Source organism: Carya illinoinensis, chromosome 8 (genome assembly GCF_018687715.1).
Source record: "Carya illinoinensis cultivar Pawnee chromosome 8, C.illinoinensisPawnee_v1, whole genome shotgun sequence".
NCBI lineage: Eukaryota > Viridiplantae > Streptophyta > Magnoliopsida > Fagales > Juglandaceae > Carya > Carya illinoinensis.
In genome coordinates, this window is record NC_056759.1 from 6,338,872 (window position 1) to 6,360,643 (window position 21,772).

Below are 21,772 nucleotides of genomic sequence, written 5' to 3' on the forward strand. Positions count from 1 at the left end.
GGAAGATATTCATTCTTTAACATTTTCTTTGTTGATTTCTTTGCTCGGTTGCCAATGATGTCATAGACGTGCAGGAGTCTCTAGCCATCTGTAAAAAAGCTAATGCACTGACAATCATGAATAGCGTGTGATCATGATGAGATACTAATTATAAATACACGAGACAATGCTAGCTAGGTTACTGTCAAATGTGTAAGTGTGTAGATTAGTACAAATAACATTTTTTTTATTTTTTTAAAAATATTTTTAAATATCATTAACAATTAAGGAAAAAATAAAAAAATATAAATTCTCTAATTAATAGTCACCTCCTTAACTATTTTTAAAAAAAATAAATAACGAATATTTGTGGCTTTTTTTTTTTTTTCTAGAGCTGGTTAGACTTGTAAATTAAATATTGCTCGTGATCACTAATTGAAAGTGCTACATATAGTTATAGATGCATATATATATATATATATATATATATATATATTTATTGATCACGGGATGTAATATATAATGGAAAATGATATTTACAGTTATGATTGTGCAAGCGGCATGCAGTCGCTTTGAAAAAAATGAATTAATATGAAATCTACATGAAAAAAAAACTAACTTTTTAATCGTAAACTCTACTTTTTTTCAAAACGATTACGCGACATTTACAATTCTTATAACATTGCTCTATATAATATATGATATTTTGGGGCGCGGGCCATGCACCATGCATGGTCGTTAGGTACGTATATAATCTCAAGTCTGGTAAAGGGTCGAAAGAGGGAGAGCTACAGAAGGTGCCAAGTCATGATAAGCGTGCTCACTTTTAAGCTAATAAAGCGTAGCACCATATTGAAACACGAGTGACGGAATCACGTAAGATTTAATAAATGATTTCTGTAAGTTTCAAATAAATAAGTTTTGTGTATAGATGTTTATAAAAAAGAAAAAAGATCATACATTGAAAAAATATAAAAAATTTATTATCTTTTAGCAAGACCCACATTTTTATAAAGAGTATGCGCAGAGCTTGTATATATATTTAGGACTTGTACCTAATACTATTAGTTGAAAAAGAAAAATAATTTATACAAGTCTTAAATAGACAAGTCTTGTACATAGGCATTTGTAAAAAAATGAATTACATCTTGACAAAGTATAAAAAATTATTATTTTTTAGTAGGACTCGTCTTTTTATAAAGGGTCTACGCAAAACTTGTCTATTTAAAACTTGTAAGTAGAAATTAGCTAGACTGACTACATACTTGCTTTGCTCGTGATCATCGTATTATGTTTATTAAATTAAGTGACATGCTTGTTCATATTGGAAAAAATATGGTTTACAAGCTTGCTCTGCTGAGGAAAGAGATGGATTCTTCAGCATTCATTCACCTTTGGGATGGTGAAAGCATGTGTCAAAACTCCAAGGGAGGAGGCCACGGGCCATGCCTTGACAAGCACTTTGTCATGCCCAAACAACACATCAGGAGCACTTTTGGCATGGGTTAACTATCCACAGACTGAGCCCTTGGAGAATGTTAGGCCACGACCACCCTCAAGCAGGTAGTTTACAGTCGGCATGCTCACAATTTGCGTGTGTGCAAACAAGCTTGTCACACCTTGTTCAGTGCACAACCAGACTGCAAGTACTCCTAGTGCGCGCATAGTGCACATGCATGGCCTGTGCACAAGCATAACATGCATACATGGCCTGGGCGCTAATGCAGCGTGCGCAAGCACACCCTATTTGGAATTGACGACGTGACTGCCTAGCAAGGTCAAGCAGGCTGGCATGCCACTTAACGCCAAGGCCTTGGAAGGGCCATGTCGACCAACACCCAGACCCCACAACTTGGGCCATGTTGTTCAACGCCCAAGCCCCATTAGCTTGAGCCATGCCGTTCAACGCCCAAGCTTTATTAGCCTGGGCCATGCAGACCAATGTTCTGGCCTAGGCCATGTAACAGACTGCCACGCTCAAGCCCACAATGGCCCAAATTAATGACACACCAACAGTGCCTAGCCCACACAACCTAGGTCATCAAGGACCAACTAGGGCTAGCCCAAAAGGCCAACCTAAAGACCCATGCACACCAGCAAGCAGCCTATGCCGTAAGCTCATCCTGGCCACCCATGGCTCACCAACGGCATGAGGCCTCAGCCAAGAGGTGTGAACCTAGCAATCATTATCCACTTTGTAAATATTGTTATTTAAATTCTAGTATAAGTAAGGCACTAACCATTGCATTAGGATTATCTTTTATCATTTGGGCAATTTGGCTTGTAATCTTTTGTTGGCACTCTTGTGCTCTGTCACTTACGCTCCATTGGGTGTAATTTGTGAATTCCAAATGAGAATGCTATCCCTGTGCTATTCGTGAATCAATGTAACCTATTTTTATCTTTGTTTCCCTTATGTTAATGCAATTTCAAGGTATTTCAACATTGTGGCTTGTTATTTATTGCATTGCATTTGCCTTTACTTGCTTATCATTTTGCACTATTCGGGTGGGGCAACACATAAGGAAGCCACAAGTGGCCATTGAAAGGCACTCGGCCTGCACCAAGCCTCCATAGTTGAACTTGGAGCAAGGACAGGGACAAGCAAGGTGGTTATTGCCAACTGCCCAAGCCACACACCCACCCTTCAACACCTATTCACCATAACCATCTCCACACACCCAGCCTTATACACTTGTCCAGCTATAACTGCTTCCCTACCTTGTAGGGATTAACCACAAACACCATAAACTACCCAACCACCCACTCGGCCAACCCACATAACCGCCCACAACCACATGTGCTTCACAACTAGGGGCACGTGTGCTTCACTCGACCACTTCTGCCCACTCAACTCTTGCACATGCATGCATGAGTGCCTGGCCACAAGCATTGCTCCCAACAACATCCTTTAAACACTCATTTGAGTTAATCCAACACTATCTATAACCATCACAGTTAAGTAAGTGGTAGATCACTTCAATCATCAAGACACAAGGAGGGCCGCAATAGCTTAATGTCTAGGGTCTTGACTAAGGACCCTATTAGAATGTTTCGGGAGATATTATTAGTCCAAGGGATCATGACTGGCTCAAATGCAGAGCCCAAAAGATTACTACATGAGCCATATGGTTAGTAGATTTTTAGATGGTTTATGGTACAGATAAATAGAATAAGTAGTTACGGGACAACTACAATATCTAACAAATGTTATCTCTCTCTCTCTCTCTCTCTCTCTCTCTCTCTCTCTCTCTCTCTCTCTCTCTCTCTCTCTCTCTCTCTCTCTCTCTCTCTCTCTCTCTCTCTCTCTCTCTCTCTCTCTCTCTCTCTCTCTCTCTCTCTCTCCCATAAAAGCCTACAAATGTAGATATGATTTTTTTGCCAAAGAGGAGGGGTTGGCCTCGGCTTCCTCCTCCTTTTCTTATTTCTCCATTTTTCGACTTTGTATATAAAGTTAGTTCTCTTTTCCTAGTTGTTTTGTTTCCTCCAATGAAGAAAAAATCATATCTGCAATTTTTCGACAACATTAAAGAGACGCGAGCGGTACAAGAAGGCTCCAAGATTGCAAATTGTTTGAAGAAAAGTGGTGATTTTGCACGCATATGTCTCACGCGCCACCAACAATCACGCGTGGGCCTCACATGCCACCCATTCAGGGAGTTTTTCTCACCACACGCATTAGACCAACAAACTCACCAACATTAGATTAGACTGTCGTGGTTACAAAGAGACAGGCGCATGGTACCCACGCTCTGTCACAGATTCCAAAGTCTATCGGAGTTGGTCCAAACTGTAATTCGTCTATTTTATCCTCTATCTCATTGCTTTCCTTACTTCTTTCCTCAAATTTTGTTAGGATACTCTTATATGTAAAGAGTTTAATAAAATATTTGAACCATTGGCGCCAGACGATCACCACATTATCTTTGGTCCTTTGGTGGTCTCTCTCTGCCACAACCCATGAGCCCCACTTTTTTTTTTTTTTAAATTTTTATCCCCAGTGCAAAAATCACATGTACTCCTTTAGGAGAGTGTGGAGTTTTGTAACAACATGTAACACGATGGAGTTTGAATTTTTTAATTGGTTTTTTTATTATAAGAATTATCTTATTTGATCACAAGATCGTGAAGATGAAGTAGTGGACTTTCTCAACAACCACTTCAAGATAAAATGCAGTCACTATAATCACCATAACCTACTATCATGGAACTACAATCCCACTCTTAGATTGTATAAAAACCGCCACTTTGTTTGGATCCCCTCCTAGCAGGGAAGGTATGAAACATTTATTTGTTTCTATGGCTCATTTTTTTGTTCTTTTTATATAGTGCTGCATTAGTTAAGAAAGAGTGTTTGTCAGGGTCCCCCTACCCCTTACTCATGTATTTCTGTATCTCATAATTATAATATATCGAGCTTGCTTCGAAAAAAATAATATAATAGGTAGCTCTCAAGTACACTTACATATATAACTTAAAGAATAATACTAGGTATAAGTTCCATACAAATCCTTTGTAAAAAAGTGAATCTCACTAATAAAAAATAATTTTTTTTACACTTTTTTAAGGTGAGTTTCATTTTTTTTTTTATAAAGGCTTGCATAAAACTTGGCTATTTAAAATTTATACAAATTATTTATCTAACTTGAATAAGTCTCTCTCTCTCTACTGCTAGTCCACTTGGCTGGTGTCCATATCTATCTGGAAAAGAAGAGATCCAAATAAAACAGCACTACATTCTGATATCTACTTCAATGTAGGATTTATTTATGTGAGACTTGTACTTAACATTACTCTTTAAAAAAATTATTACACGACTTTTGAGCCAACGATAAATACTTATTTTTTAAATGAAGGGACACAAGACAATTTTTTAACTTGACCATTTAAAAAACACGTGATTGTCATATGCTTAATAACATTGATGACTTTAGGCATAATTGTTTAAATTCTGGCCGAATAAGAAATCGAGCTGATGGTTTGTGATTTCTTTTCTTGGTTTTACATTCTTTTTGGACTTTTAAAATAATTACTTTTCTCAGAGTACATTTAGGTTCGGTTTGCCACCTTAAAATTCTCATCTCAAACTTAAAATTCTCACTTTATCATTACAATTTTCTCAAATCCTCATATAAAATATAATAAAGAATTCAACTTTTCAAATCTTAAAATAATAATAATATTAAAATATAATAATATTTTATCTTAAAACTCAAAATTCTTATATCAAAATTCAAACTTGCTAAACTGAACCTTAGTACTGGAGAATTGATCTTGGGCTTCTAGATTTGGGCTTTTGAATTGAAATTATGCTTGGGCCTGCCCATCTGACCCAATTCCCACCTCTCCCGGCTCTTCCACACAGCTACACCCGCCCAAATTGCAGAAACCGATAAAACATGTACACAAAAATCGGATAAGCAAGTAAGCAACCCGGCGGCTATCCCTCATCCTCACAGTCGGCCTTCTCTCAGTAAGCATTCCCTATGTCTCTCTCTCAAAGCCTATTTTGAGTAGCTTTTGGTATTTCTTTCACACTTATCACCCTATACCAAAAACCTCCCACCACGGAGAAAAGTTCTCAATCTCTATTTTATCTTTTGAAGTATGCTTTTTGATTGTTGAGCTTTGGTTATACACAAGAAGGTGAAAACTATGGATTTCATGATGCCCACAAAGCACACCCCTGAAGGGTTTTGCTCATTTCCAGACTTTCATCGAGAGGCCACTAGAACTAGAAGTATTTGTAGTAATTTTGAAGCTAGGGTTAGTCGTAAAGTGCTTTCAGGCTTTCGTTCGGGGAGAGTCCATTTGGACTGCAAAGCTCGCCATGTCTTCCTGTCCGCTGATTGTATTCAGCGTAAACAACCCGACGGGACCCGGAAACTGCAACGACTTAATGTTTCTGCCGTTTCCAAGGTCGAACATCTTGGTTCAAATGGGAGATTACAGCATGTTGAGCTGAACCCACACGGGCATTTGAATGGAACAGAAAATGGTATAGGGTCTTCGTCGACCACAGCTCAGTCTTCCCGGAGTTTCGAGGAATCTGATAGTAACAATCACCTAAGAAAGTTGGTTAGGAATGGGGAATTAGAAGATGGGTTTAAGTTTCTCCAAAGCATGGTTTATCAAGGTGACATTCCAGATATTATCCCTTGCACGAGTCTAATCCGTGGGTTTTGTAAGATTGGTAAAACCAGGAAGGCTACTCGGGTCATGGATATCTTGGAAGACTCTGGAGCTGTTCCAGATGTTATAACGTACAATGTTTTGATCAGTGGTTATTGTAGGTCCGGTGAGATTGGTAATGCCTTACGGCTCTTGGACCGAATGAGCATTGCTCCCGATGTTGTCACATATAATACAATTTTGCGTACTTTGTGTGATGGTGGGAAATTGAAGCAAGCGATGGAAGTTCTTGACCAGCAGTTGCAAAGGGAGTGTTATCCGGATGTGATTACTTATACTATACTGATTGAGGCAACTTGTAAAGAAAGTGGAGTTGGGCAAGCAATGAAGCTCTTAGATGAGATGAGGATCAAAGGATGCAAACCTGATGTTGTTACTTACAATGTTCTTATCAATGGGATTTGCAAAGAAGGAAGGTTGGATGAAGCAATCAAGTTCTTGAACAACATGCCATCATATGGTTGCCAACCCAATGTAATTACCCATAATATTATTTTGCGGAGCATGTGTAGTACTGGTAGGTGGATGGATGCTGAAAGACTATTAGCTGAAATGCTTCGCAAAGGGTGTTCTCCTAGCGTTGTTACTTTCAATATCTTGATAAATTTCTTGTGCCGAAAGGGTCTATTGGGTCGAGCTATTGACATCTTGGAGAAGATGCCTAAGCATGGTTGTACTCCAAATTCCTTGAGTTACAATCCATTGCTTCACGGATTTTGCAAGGAAAAGAAGATGGATAGAGCAATAGAGTATCTGGATGTAATGGCATCTAGGGGCTGTTACCCTGATATTGTGACCTACAATACTTTGCTCACTGCATTATGCAGAGATGGGAAGGTTGATGTTGCAGTCGAGATACTTGACCAGCTTAGTAGCAAGGGTTGCTCTCCTGTTTTGATCACATATAATACAGTGATCGATGGACTTTCAAAGGTGGGGAAAACTGAACGTGCAATAGAACTTTTGGATGAGATGCAGGGAAAGGGTCTTAAACCAGATATAATTACCTACTCCTCACTTGTAGGAGGGCTTAGTAGAGAAGGAAAGGTTGATGAAGCAATCAAGTTTTTTCACAACTTGGAGGTATTGGGTCTCAAGCCCAATGCTATTACCTACAACTCAGTCATGTGGGGACTTTGCAAGGCTCATAAAACCTGCCGTGCAATTGATTTCTTGGCTTATATGGTATCTAGAGGATGCAAACCTACTGAAGCTACCTATACCATTCTCATTGAAGGCATAGCTAACGAAGGTTTAGCGAAGGAGGCTTTGGAGCTACTGCATCAATTGTGCTCCAGAGGGGTTGTGAAGAAAAGCTCTGCAGAACGGGTAGCAGCCAGGATGTAGTCTGTAATGCATTTAATCTTTTTCTCTTGGATGGCTGGTCACCGGTGGCTTATGCCCCTGGATTTTGTTAGCCTCAATAGTAATGATTCCTTAAGATTCTGAAGTCTGTTGGTTTCTTATTTGCTTTGCCGGAAGGAGAGAAATCGTAGATCAATTTTGGTGGATAGTCATGTAATCTTGTCGTCACTCTGTTTGATCCTTGGGTTATGCTTCCTCTACTTCTCATTAACATATATGCACTTCTTTTTCATATGAGTTATATATACTTCTGAAAGTTGCATCAGTCTCTTATAGTAAATATTGATGGTAATCATCTCAGACACTGCAGGAGCTTCCTATGATGACTTTTGCTAAATTATATAGTTGGCTTCCCACAATATCGTGATTGTATTTTATATAAGGAATCTTCAGATTTATCATTTTATTTTTACTTATATATATAATTAAAAAAAAAAATTATCATTCTATATCCTTGAGCAGAGCATTTGCTTCGTTTACCTCTAGATACTCTATTGGAGGTTACACGCATAAGATTATTGGAGGTGCATTGCTTGTATTGGAACGTACTCAAGTACGAGTTAGGTGTTATTTGCAGCACTCCTGCTAGTTGGTTCAATTCCAGTGACGTGTCGTGCTGCGATCATGTTGGTTTGTTTGTGTTTTGTATTTTTATGGCATGATAATATCACACAGATTTTACAAAAAATCCTGCAGCAGCGTGATTTCCTGCATGCTGATTTTTGGTGGCTCTTGCCAACTTCTTGGTGTGCTTGTCAATTTTTCTTATTATTTTTTTTTTTTTCTGATGTCTCAGAGTAGGTTAAAATTATTGCTGGTCGACATCATTTATGGAAGGTGAAAGTGCGTGTTCTTGTATTGCTTTCACAATGAATGTTTTGGAGTAGGCTTTTTTTTGCCTGACTTTACTCTGTTGATCCCTCTGCTGCCACTGGCAGGATGATTGGAAATTCAATTATTCAAGGCATTATGGCTAACATTTAAATATTCAATGTTCCTTAAGATTTTATGTTTAATATTTTTCAACACATCGTTATTCATGATATGTTCTCAAATTTTACACAGAAGTATGCAAGTTGAGAATAATGAGAGAATGATTAACAAAAGAATAATGAGGAGCATTATAAGTATTTGATAAGTTTTAAGTCTATAAGAAATAGGAGATGTTTTGAAGATAAAGAATGCTCTTTGGAAGATCTTAGGGATTTTTCTTTTGACTACTTTGGATTTTTGGGCGAAAGCTTATGTAATGGTGAATAATTTTCTGAACCCGTTTTAGTTCTTTGGGTTGTTTTCTTTTTGTTTTTTGAAAGTTGTAGGTTTATCTTTTATATACCTTGTGTGTACTTGCACTTATGCCTATTTCTTCAATAAAATTATTATTTATCAAAAAAAGTTTGGAAAAGTCTATATGCAACCGCAAGATATACCCTTCGCGGCCTCGCGTCTACGTGGCATAAAAGAAAACGATGCATTCTTTCGTACAAAATCCCTCCCTATTCTCTCATCCTTCTCCTTCAATTTTTTGCTCGTTGTTTCGTCGCATCACAGCAACCTCGCTGCCTAGCCTCATGTCAACCACCGAGAGCTTGCCAACTTTCCAGTAGCCTCCACGTTTTCCTTCCTCAGCCGCAGGCGAAGCCAATGCCACCATCACACATGGAAGCTAACGCCATGGACCACCGTCTGGAATCAACCATCTACCGTTGATCTTCATGCCAACTGCTCCTCCACGGTAAGACAGAACATGACCAATTAACTTTGTTTTTACTGGTTAAAAGCAGAGCAGCTTTTACATTAAGCAACTTCTCGGCAAGCTGCCCATCCTCCTCTTGCTATACGTTCACCGTCGCCCAGCTGCAGGACATGGCCAGTGGAGTAAAGAACAATATTTTCTTGTGTATTAACCAAGAAAATCCAAAACCCAAAACAAAAACCATGGATTTGTTTTATCTGGGTCAATAGTGAAGAGACTAACCCATTGGGGCTGAAATCGCGAGATTGAAGACGATAGAATTAACGTCTCAGTGAAGGACATTCTGAAATGGGATTCATCAATTTGTCGAAAAAGAATGCAAAAAAAAAAAAAAAAAAAAATTATGGATTTTTCTTGAAGGGATTTTTCTAAGGATGAGGACAATATCTGGGAAGTTTCTTGTGGAGGTCGATAAGTTGGTCTAGGCCTTGGAGTTGGAAGGGACCCGTTTCTTCAATGTGTTTTTATTGAATCTTGATACGGTTTATTGAGTGACTTCAGTAGCGTTTTCAATCTTGAGAGTATTTCAGGAGCTTTTAGTTCAAGGTTCTAGATACGTAGGCTTCTACTATAATGTGAACTGTGAAGCCCATGAGTTCATCTTCCTCATAGGAACTCACTGCTTAGTTTGTGCTCGCTTTATGCAGCAGATTTCCAAAACCATCGAATGGCTAGAAGATTAATTTATTTATTAAAAAAATCTCTATCAATCAATATCCCAAGAACTAAAAACATACATTTTTCTAATAAAAATAAAGATACTTAAACTAAACATAAAAAGACGTAATACTTCTCATTGAAGTGTGCCCAGAAACAAGAAATCCATTAAAGAAGAACAAAAGACTAGTTACTGTGAAATCCATCAAAGAAGACCCACAAACAAGAAAATGATCGTATATGTACCCACGAGAAATGCCCAGAGAAATGCCGATGAAGACCCAGTAATGCTGATGAAGACCCAAAAAATACCCAGAAGAAATGCCGACTACATCTCTCACCCACCCTGTTGCGACTTAGAGCAATGGGTACGTGATGACGGTGACCTCAACAATCGGATGGTTTAAGCGATGGAAGACGGCACGTTAGCGACGGCGTTCGATGTCTCTGCTTTTCATGATTTCTCTGTAATGTTTCATCAAAATAATTTCTTTCCTCCCGCAGCTTGTTTCTTCTTTTCTTTTCTTTTTCAATTATTATTTTTTTATTATTATTTTAATTGCCACAGCCCCGGAGCCGCGGCAGGGTTATTCCCCGGTGGTACGTAACAGTTCTAAAAAAGTTTTAAGTTTGTGCATAAATTTTACACATAAATTTCCATGTTCATATGATTTATGTTGCAATTAGATGTTGAGATAATTTCTGAATATTGAATAGTAATAAAGAAATAATAAATAACTTATAAATAATAGTGAATAATAATGAATTGAGACTACAAAAAACAGCTAATTTGTTGAATTTACTTTAAAATAAAAAGATTTTTACAATATGGCCCGACCAAATTAAGCTACCACGTAAACTTTTCACTGTAAAACTTTTGCGACGAGCAAGTGTTTTTTATATCACTTTAGGCGCTGTTAAGATACTGAGTTGAGATGAAATAAGTTAAAATAAAAGTTAAATAAAATATTATTATTATTTTAAAATTTAAAAAAAATTAAATTATTTATTATATTTTATATAAAAATTTAAAAAATTAAAAAATTTATATTAATAAGATAATGGAAATAAAACATTTTTACTATTTAAACAGTCCATTATTCCCTTATCAGTCTTGGCTAGGCTAATGAGTGATCATGACGAGCCTTCTCAAGCAAGTGATGACGAGCCTTCTGAACCACACACGGCTTGTCACAATAATCCACATGACGTGCGAGTTGACACTTGGCAAGAGGATGCTACAGATTTATTAATTCTATCCATATTCGATCTATTTTCTAGACCGATACCAAGACAGACATAATATCTGAATACTATATAGTATTGTATAATGTGATTAGCTAAAACAACTGTCTATCTTCTTACGTCGGATCAATCCATATTAAATTACTCTTTGACATGAGTACAACACGTGGTTGACTGGGATTGATATCAACCCTTTTTAACCTAAGTTTGGAATGTACGTGATTGCTGAAGCCTCCTGTTCAAGCTCGATGATCTGCGTACTCACAAAGTTTGGAATTAGCTTTCAATTAAATTAAATTCAGTTCTCTAGATTGATACTGTATATATTTCCCATATTTTGGATGACAACAGCAAATACTGCATGTATATTTGTCTTGTATTCCTGTTTGGTCTGATTCTTTAGATTTATTGTTGAAGATGTCCAATGGTACGAAGACAACCATGCGCATTCATGCGCACAGAGATTCTCTTGTCAAACCAAAATCAACCAAAAACGACAAATAATCATACCCTTCTCTCCCAAGTATACCGACCATTGGGCCTCCCTCCTTTTTTCTCTTCCACACACTATAAATCCTCAACAGAACCAAGAAAATGGAGATAGAGAGAAAATCCCCACGACCCTTTGAATTTATGATCATTATCCATCTTATATATACATTTTCCAAACTCGAAAGTTTCTTTTCAAAAAGCTCGATCTCGAAAATTATGGAGAAAATTACGTATCCCAGAAGCGCAGATAATGAAGGGTTACCTTCATGCTGGGGCTGTCTCAAGCTCAAGCTTCCATGGACACGACAGAGAGCTGTGGGAAGTAGTACTTATACAAGAAAGAGAGGTCATGTGGATAAACTTGGTGGCAGATTTAGGTACGACCCTTTTAGTTATGCTCTGAACTTCGATGAAGGTTGGGACGACGACGATGAGGAAGTTTTCCAACGTGGATTCTCTGCAAGATATGCTGCACCTTCTTCAAAAGCGCCAGAAGATAAGTACAAGGTTTCCTCGAGAGCAGGTTAATGGTGTCATAGTACTACGTACGACGTTTATTGCTGAACGAAACATCAAACTGTATTGGGTAGTTTCGATGGTTTGTAATTTTCTTTTCGCTCAGAGAATGGTAAAAGGCAATACATGAGATTACAGAAATCTTAATGGTACCTATGCATTAATCATGCAGTTTCATGAAATTTTGTTATGATCAGTAGCATTAATTATCATCTGCCTGCAGATTGATTTTTCCTTAATATATATATATATATATATATCTGTTAGAAGGATTCGGCACTTGGATTCTCTCCTCTGTATCTATTTATCTAGCGGTTTGTGTAGCCCAGTTTTGTGAGATCGATCAATTTTTCTTTGAGACCGATCGATAAATTTGTTGGATAAAGGTGAGCAGTTATGTTCATGTTCTTCGACCCTGTGCTTGCTGGGGAGTAGTCCTCTGCCATGAAATGGACGTTTGACCAATATATTACTGTTACTGGGTTTGTACGTGCGCAGAGTGATCATCGAGCGATTTGAAGTATAGCAGCGAGCAGGAGATCATTGCACGTTGTTAATTAGTATTGGTTGTATTAAATTTGTAGGAAAAATTAAATTATTTTCTCACATCGGACTAATTTTTAATATATATATATATATTATGTTTTTTCACTTTACCGATAAGACATGCATGCACAAATTACATGAAAAATAATTTGTATAATTTTTAAATAGATAAATTTCAGATAAGTTCTCGTAAAAAAAAAAAATAGTAGATAACACTTTAAAAAAGTGTAAAAAAACTATTTGTTATTAGTAAAATCTACTTTTTTATTAAAATCTTGCACGGAACTTGTACTTAATATTACTCAATTTATATATAATAAACAAGGCTACTTTATTTCCTATATATTGAGAAAGAAAAACATTTAACGTCACTTATTTTCTATTCAAGAAATGATTTAGTTATGAAAAAATTTCATAAAAATAAATTTATAAATTGATATGATTTTATGCAATTTAGATCTACTTCTCTATTTGATTTACCTTGACAGTTATGACCTTGACAAATGGGAAAAATGAACATTTTAACAAACTTAATTAAAGGCCATATTAAAAAAAATGAATTATAGTTTGAGAGATGGTTTATGAATGTAAACTTAAACCCTTTTTTTTTTTTGCCTAAAAGTATTTACCTAGTCCAATTTCCTATATAAAGTTGGTTTAAGGTCAATAATATAAACTATTGTTATGGTTTCAATATTCTAGACTTGTTTAATTACACAAAACGAAACTATTTCATTTCATCTTATCTCATATAATCATTATAATTTTTCTAAATTTTCATACAAAATGTAATAAATAATTTAATTTTTTTTCTAAATTTTAAAACAAAATTAATATTAAAAAATTATATTATAATAATTTATTCAATTTTTAACAAAACATCTCATTTTATCTCATTACATAATCAACCAAATAAGTGATTATATTTTCTACACCAATTGTAATTAAAGGATTGACTGTCCAATTAGTTTAAATTCTAAAGTCTGTTGATTATGCTGAGGCCAATGATGAAGTACTTGTCCCTAACATTTAAACCTACGCTACTCATGAGCATGTATAGTGAAAGTGACCTTTGTCGGGTGAAACTTAACCCCAAAGATTCAAAAAGTAAACAAAAATAAATACAAAAAAAAAAAAAAGAAAGAGGGTTTCCTTTTAACTGAAAATTGCTTGCTAGCACTTGTAGCGCAAGAGTTCTCTCATTGTAATTTAAGAAAGTCTTTCACAGTGGTTATATAAAAAGCTATTAAAATGATTGTATATATTTTAAATTGTTATAATTTAAAGAGATCTTATAAAAATAAATTCATATATTGAGATAATTTTATACTACACTTATATCTATTTTATAATAGAAGTCACTTTATAATTTAAAGTAAAGAAATTCTATTTATAATTCTTAAGTGAGGACTATATGTATAGACTCTTTATTAAATGAGAAAAAATCATTTTAAGGTTGATATTTTAATAATTTTAAAAAATTTTAAAAATAAAATTATCTATGCTTACATTGTAGTCCTCAAATAGAGATTGTACGTAGCATTACTCTTTAAAATAATAATGTCAAATCACGTTAGTTTATACTTTATATGAATTTATTTTTATAAGCTCTCTTTGTAGATAAAATATTTCTATATTTTAGTGGATAGCTTTAATTTGAAACAAAAATCCTAAGATATTTACTTGAAGAGATATGCTATATATAATCAATTTTATATATTTTTTATACACTTTACCGATGTGATGGGTTAAAAAAGTTATTTTATATTTAAAAAATTATTGCAATTAATTATACTAATGGAGTGTTTAAGAAGTACGTAAAATTAAATACACATTAAATTTTTGTTATTTGAAATATAAAAGATATTTTTAAGTAAATCATTGAGGATGTATATACTCCAAGAATAATTCTAAACTCACCGAGGATCCCCCGCGAGAATGAGTTCCAATGGTTTTATTTATTTATTTAATGATTAAAACAAAATTAAAATAATATTTTAAATTTTCTTTTTAAAAAAAATATTTAAGGATATGAACAAATAAATAAAAACTTCAGAAAAAACCAATTTATAACTTGTCGGTAGCCGTCTCGTACCACACCCACAGAACGGCATCACTCCAAACACTGTGAATGGGACCTGTCTGGAATTTCCCCTGAATTAGACAAGATTTATGCTTTCACGAGATGATGATTGCGAATGACTGAGCACGTGAGACGTAGATTTTGCGATTATACTAAAATTCATATTCAAATTATGCACACAAAAAAGGATTTTTAAGAGGAATAATAATATATATATATACAATCATATCACTTGTATATTAAAAGCAGTTATATGAGATGAACAAGAATGAATAGTGAATTTTGTTTGACACTTTTTTTCTCATTTATGCCCTTGTGTGGGTGGTTCTCATTACGATTTTGTTCTTTGCTCTTGTATTTGACTTTCCGCACGTGCACTTTCGTGAGCCATTGTTTTTATGGTTTTGCCCATGGTTCATGTGTTATTTGATTTTTTTTCCATTAATGCCCCTGTTTGATTGAGTATTATTACATTTTTACCTCTGGTTAGTATATAATGCCCAATCGACTTCTTCCATCTGTTACGTTTATGTCTCCAGTTCTGTTCATTTCTTGTTCGCAAAATGTCGTATCGTCCCTGTATGACCAAATATTAGTTTGTGTTTTTGGTATCCCTCATTCGTTTCCAAGATTTATTTTGTTCTTTCAGTGATGGTTTTAGTTCTTGTTCACTGGATGTCGCGCATGGTCTAGCTTTTCTCATGAGTAAAGCTTAGGATGATCCTCTTGTCCCCTATACATTTAACTTTCCGGCTTCACAATTTTTTTTATTCTTCCAAAATCTATGACATGAATGATTCTAATCATTTTTTTATCTCGTAATCATCGCAATGTATTAAGTTATAAATAGACCCAAGCACTACATTTATATTTGTTCACCATACTTTATATGTTCTATATTAAAATGCTCCTAAATCTTTGATAACCATGTTTCAACTCCAAATTCATTTCATGTAGAAACATTTACCTAATATCCAAAATATTGCAACATTGTACTTAGAAAAAAAAAATAGATCATACAATTGGGTGTAAACGTAGATCAACTTCAAAAGTAGTGTCACAAAAATTTCAGTGTTCTCTCTATAAATATTATGAATGAAGAGAACACACCATCGATGAATGCATAACCCCTAAAACTTTTTAGCTGCTACTTCAATGGCGAGGAAAACAATTCTATGATGTTTAGTCGTTTAAGGAAGAGACTCTAATATGAATTCCAAAGATGATCCTTTATTTCCCAAATTTGCTTGGGCCAATGGTTTGTTAGATGTTTGAATTAGTAGTTTCTAACTTGAATGAGCTATATTATTCTTGTTTACCTTATCATTAAGTTTTTTTTCTTGTACACTAAATGTTTATATTTTAGAACAATTTTTTTTTTTTTATAGGAATATAGGGCAAATGTGCCTCGCACGTATCCCCACTGCTAGAGTGTGTGTGTATATATATATATAAAATTCTCAATCACACATGTTGATATAATATATTTTAAGTAATTATCTATTTAAGTTATTAATATATATAAAATCACTTAAAATATGTTGCATCAACCTATGTGATTAAAGATGACATAATTTAAGATGAATAACCTTGCTCATAATTAATAATGCCTAATTATCATATTCTATACATAACATACCACTGCCAACGATTTCATTAACACGTGAGGATGAAAACAATTTTTGACACGATAAAAGTTTAATGGAATACGATATCCTTTTTTTTTTTTTTGGGTTGAAACCAGAAACGGATATCAAGGAATACGATTTTTCTTTTTTTTTAGTTGAAACCAGAAACGGATATCAATTTAGACTACTGAAGTCTCCACACGAACACCGTCCATTAACAAATTTATGAAGCCGCTTGCTATCTCGAACGATGATTTCCCTAGCAGTCAGTAATGGAATGTACTCAACAAAGTTATGGCAGTCCCTGCACATAAAGACACTCTTTATAACATGTATTGGCGCAGCATTCGGTGTGTTCAACAGCCCAAATGCAACGGCCAACTTTTCACTGTGGTAAGCCTTAGAGGAGGATATCTTTTCCTCAGTCTCATTAGCTACCTCCGAAGTTTGTAGTGATTCATATCCAAGACTATTTGCTTGTTGAAGCAAACTCTCCAATGATCTGTAAATATCTGCACTGTGAAAATGGGACTTGTCCTTTGGTTTAAATGAATAAACACTGTCCTTGATGTTAATCCAGCTCCAATCCTGCAGTTTTCCAACTTTCTTTTCTTTCATCATTTTTCTCACCCTAGAAACATCCTTCCATCTACCTGCAGAGAGGTACATACTTAACAACAAGACATAAGTTTCAGTATCTTTTGGCTTGAGCTCGAGTAATTTTTCAGCAGCATAAAATCCCAATTCTAGATTCCCATGACTTCGACACCCAGCTATCAAGCGTGACCAAATAAACTCGGCAGGTTCAAAGTCCATTTTCTCAACAAAATCAAAAGATTATTTCAAGTGACCCAACCTAACAAACATATCAACCAGACATGCAAAATGGTCCGTTACAGGCTTAATCTTATATTCCTTTTGCATCATCTCGAAGTAAATGAGTGCTTCACTGACCATTCCAGCCTGGCTACAAGCTGATAGAACACCCACAAAAGTAATCTGGTCTGGTCTAACTCCAGCTAGTCTCATATCCTCGAAGAGCTGTAGTGCTTGCTGAGACTAGCCTTCCTGAGAAAAACCTGTAATCAAAGAAGTCCACGATATCATGGTTCTTGTATCCATCTCCACAAAAGATTTACTCACTTTCTCAATGCTTCCACATTTACGGTACATACTAATTAGTGCAGTGCCTACTACCATATCTGACAAAAACCCAGTTTTAAGGGTCTGAGCATGAATTTGTTCCCCCTGTTCTTGGGCCACCAATCTGCTACATACAGTTAAGATACTTGAGAAGGTGAATAGATCAGGTTTCATCCCTGAACGGTTCAATTTAAGGAAAATTCTAAGTGCCTCATATCCACTTTTGTGTGCTGAATGATCATCCCCCACAAAATCCATCGCCTGGGCGTGGCCTGCAATCATTGCATTCCATGTAACCAAGCTAACAGCAGTTTCCATTCCATCAAACAACTTCTGAGCCTCCCTAATCCATCCACATTTAAGGTATAAATATATGATAGAATTTTTAATGTGTAGATATGATTCATAGCCAAGTTCACTGCTAAATGAGTGAATTTGGGGCCCTGCACCCAAAGACAGTGTTGTACAACACAAGCTCAAGACACTAGTCAATGTAAGCTCATTGGGTTTGGCGTCCTTAGTCAGCATCTCCATGAAAAGCCTTGAACCCCTTGCAGCTTCCCCATTATTGCCAAGGCAGATATAACTGCAGTCCATGAGATCACATTCTTTTCCCTAATCCCCTGAAAGGCTCTAATAGCAGATTCCAAATTGTGAGGTTTGCAGTAAAAGCTACAAGTGGCATTGCCAACACTTGTTTCAAAGTCAATGTGGTATTTGATAATGTAGGCATGAAATTGATTCCCCAAACTTACGGAGTGCAAGGAAGAACAAGCATTTAAAGCCGTTCCTAGGGTGTAATTCGTAGGATAAACCCCAGGCTCCAACTTTTGTTGGAAAACCTGGATGGCAAGCTCTGGCTGTGAATTGTGAACATAACCTGTCATCAGGGTTGTCCACGAAACAACATTTCTTTCAGGCAAATTATAAAATACTTTACAAGCATATTCCATGGTTCCACATTTTGCATAAACATTGATTACGAAGGTCATGATGAACAAATCTCCTTGTGTTCCTGTCTTCATAATGTGACCATGAACAATTTGTGCTTCCGAGATCAAGTTTTTCTCAATGCATTCCTGCAAGAGGGGAACACAATAAGAGGACTCAACCTCTGTTCCCTCTTTTATCATAGAAAGCGCTTCTCGGAAGCCCAGAGACCTAAGTTTTGAACTCCCGTCCAAATGGGTTTTCTGATTTTTCTGATATGAGATGTTTGGACTCTGATATAAGATATGCAGCTTTAGGATCAATCCCATGCGTGCTGATACAAATTATACAGGGTTATAAAATAAAGGCACGAAAGTGTTGAATTTAAAATTGCCTGAGGCTTCAGCTAATATATAGAAACCTTAAATCTTAGCATCGTGCAGTGGTCAACATTATCAGATGATTCAGCTTGTAAAAGCAAGCATTTCAAGCAAGTAGACGTATTTCGGAAATGCTAAAATAGACGTCCTTTAATAGCTTTAATATCTTTTATAATTTTTATTGTATGCGACAGCAAAAAATGTAAAACAACAAAAAAATGGAATTAGAAAACACAGAACATATATGTATGAAACGAGTTTTATGAGGTTTCTAAAAGCAAAGCATGTATAAGTAAGTTAGATATATAAGTTTACCCAAAGCGAAACATCCATATATCTTCAACCATTTAAAGAAAAAAAAAATATAGGGAACAATTACGAATTCATGATATATTCAAAGAAGAAGAAGAAGAAGTACCTTTTCCGTGGCAGGAGAACTAGTGGTGGGGTGCTTCCTGCATTCTGGGTCGAGCTTGAGAATGCGATCAGCAACCGACGACAAAGAAGCCATGAAGGATTTCCGGGATAGCGTGCGTCTCCGATCATAGAAATTGCTACAGGGGAGTCCACTTATCCTGTTCGGCTCTCTTGTGGAGGGAGGAGGGTGGCATTTTTAAGATGCTGACTAGCACCGGCTGGCATGCTGAAAATAATAAAATAATAAAAATAAATTATTAATTATTGTAAATCAATCAAAATAAAGAGAGAGTTTCAAACATAGAGAAAGAATGAGAGAGAACTCAGAGAGGTTGAGAGAGAATAAGAGATGTTCTCTTATTGATCTGTATATCAAACTTATCAATTTCTTAAAGAATTCAACGATATATATAGGCGTACAAAGGGGACTATGCTAGCTCACTATGCTAGCACTATGCACTATGCATTTGACGACTAGATAAATGTGGTCATACAATTCAAGATAGTTTATAACACTTCCCCTTTGGATGACCATATTTAAAGAATATGCCTCGTTAAAACTTTGCCAAGGAAAAACCCTGTGGGAAAAAAACAATGACGAAGGAAAAAGAGTACAGTATTCATATGTATCGCCGAGTGCTTTAGGATTGCCTCATTAAAACCTTGCAAAGGAAAACCCAGTGGGATAAAACCTTAGCGAAGGAAAAAGAGTACAATCAGCACAAGTCTTCAAGACATTACTTCCCCTGAAAAGTGCATGATAACAGGTCTTCAAACCTCCACATTCCAATGTTCTGCATAATCTTCTTAAATGTTGCAGTTGGTAATGCTTTAGTGAATAAATCTGCCAGATTTTTTTACTTGACCGTATCTTCTTGATATCAATTTCAACTTTCTTCTCATGAATTGCAATGATCTTCTTGTGTGTATCTGAAAGATAACTCGCATTTGTATATCCAACTAACTGTGGACTTGATCCATGTTGATAAAATAATCACAACTGGATCTTTCTGCTGATCACTACTCTTCTGGAGTTGTACTCTTTTGGAGTTCTTGTAAATAACACAGTTAGTGGAGAATTCATCAACATTAAACCGCTAACCTCATTTTTAATAAAAACGGTGGCCAGCCTTTTGAGATCAGACAAGCACCGCAGATTTTCAACTCCTCTGTAGGTGTCAGGCGTGCTGTCAGGCGCCTCAGCTGTCAGGCGTGCTGTCGGGCGCCGCAGAGCTATGAAGCTATATTTCGTCTCTTTTCTCTTGCTTCACGAGAGATGTTGTATCATAATTTTCTCTATAAAAGAGATATTTAGCTCGTCTTCATTCACATCTCATCTTCTTCACTTTTCTGTAATCATACTGCATTTTTACTCTGCAATCTCTTTCTGCATTTTTACTCTGCAATGGCTCAGCGATCTTCTCATGGCCAATATATGAGGTACTCTGCACCTCGTTCATCAGTTGTTCCTGCTTCTACCACAGGTGCTATCATGCAATATAATGATCTGACTCGTAGGGCAGATAATGAAGCTATCTATGAGCTTGTGAGTCTCAGTACCCGATACTCATCATCCATTGTCGCATTTTCTCAGCGACTGCAATCCAGAACTTATGGAGTTGACGATCTCCACGAGAATATTGCTATACTTCAGCGACTTCTTCTGGAGTCCAACATGAAGATAGAATCAATAAAGCAAGAGAATAGGAATTTAAAATCCTTGCTTAAATCTTCTTTTCGATTGCCCACCGCTTTAGATAGGGATGCCATGCAGATTCTTGAAGAACAAGAGCATTTGAAGAATGAGGCAAAGTGCCTTAAATTTCTGTAATTCTTGTTTTAAGATAATAAAATAATATTTCACAAATATTCATATTTGTGTTTCTATCTTTTGGTAAATGTTTTGGGTGCTTTATTTCTTCTTTAATAATGCACATTTCATATCAAACCCATAATATGAATCTGAAATACTAATTATATTAAAAGATGGCATTTCATGACTAATAACATCATCCATCTTCCCCTTGAAGCCGCAAGGGTTTCAGATTTATATTTCAAATATGTGCAGTTTTTATGAGCTCTTCTGGAGTTTCAATGACATTTAAATCATATATATAAACTGCAATAATAGCTTGTTTTCATTTGCGTTTGGATTGCTTTAGATCATATAAGGATCTTTGAAACTTGATAGAATACATATTTCCAGATGTATTTATATTAGAAGTTTCAGACATTTTCTATCCTTCAGGGATTTTCATATATATATATATATCATGATCAAATGATCCATATAAATATGCAGTTAATCATGCATATCCAAACTCTTGGTAACTTTCAAGCTAATAAAAATCTCAATATGATTTCAACCACTTTAAAAACATATCAATATTGTTTCTTCGAGAAACTAACTTGTGATCTCTATATCACATTTTCATATTAAAAG

The 21,772-nt window shown here is 35.7% G+C and overlaps 1 protein-coding gene and 1 pseudogene across 1 annotated transcript; one reads left to right on the forward strand and one right to left on the reverse strand.

Annotated features, from left to right (window-relative positions):
• The first annotated feature begins 5,366 nt into the window (after positions 1-5,366).
• Positions 5,367-7,801, forward strand: LOC122318957 (pentatricopeptide repeat-containing protein At1g09900-like). Its single transcript, XM_043136739.1, has one exon. It carries the CDS (start codon positions 5,635-5,637, stop codon positions 7,516-7,518), a length of 1,884 nt encoding a protein of 627 aa, XP_042992673.1. The 5' UTR covers positions 5,367-5,634; the 3' UTR covers positions 7,519-7,801.
• An 8,644-nt stretch (positions 7,802-16,445) lies between these two features.
• Positions 16,446-19,508, reverse strand: LOC122319205 (annotated as a pseudogene).
• Between the last annotated feature and the right edge of the window lie 2,264 nt (positions 19,509-21,772).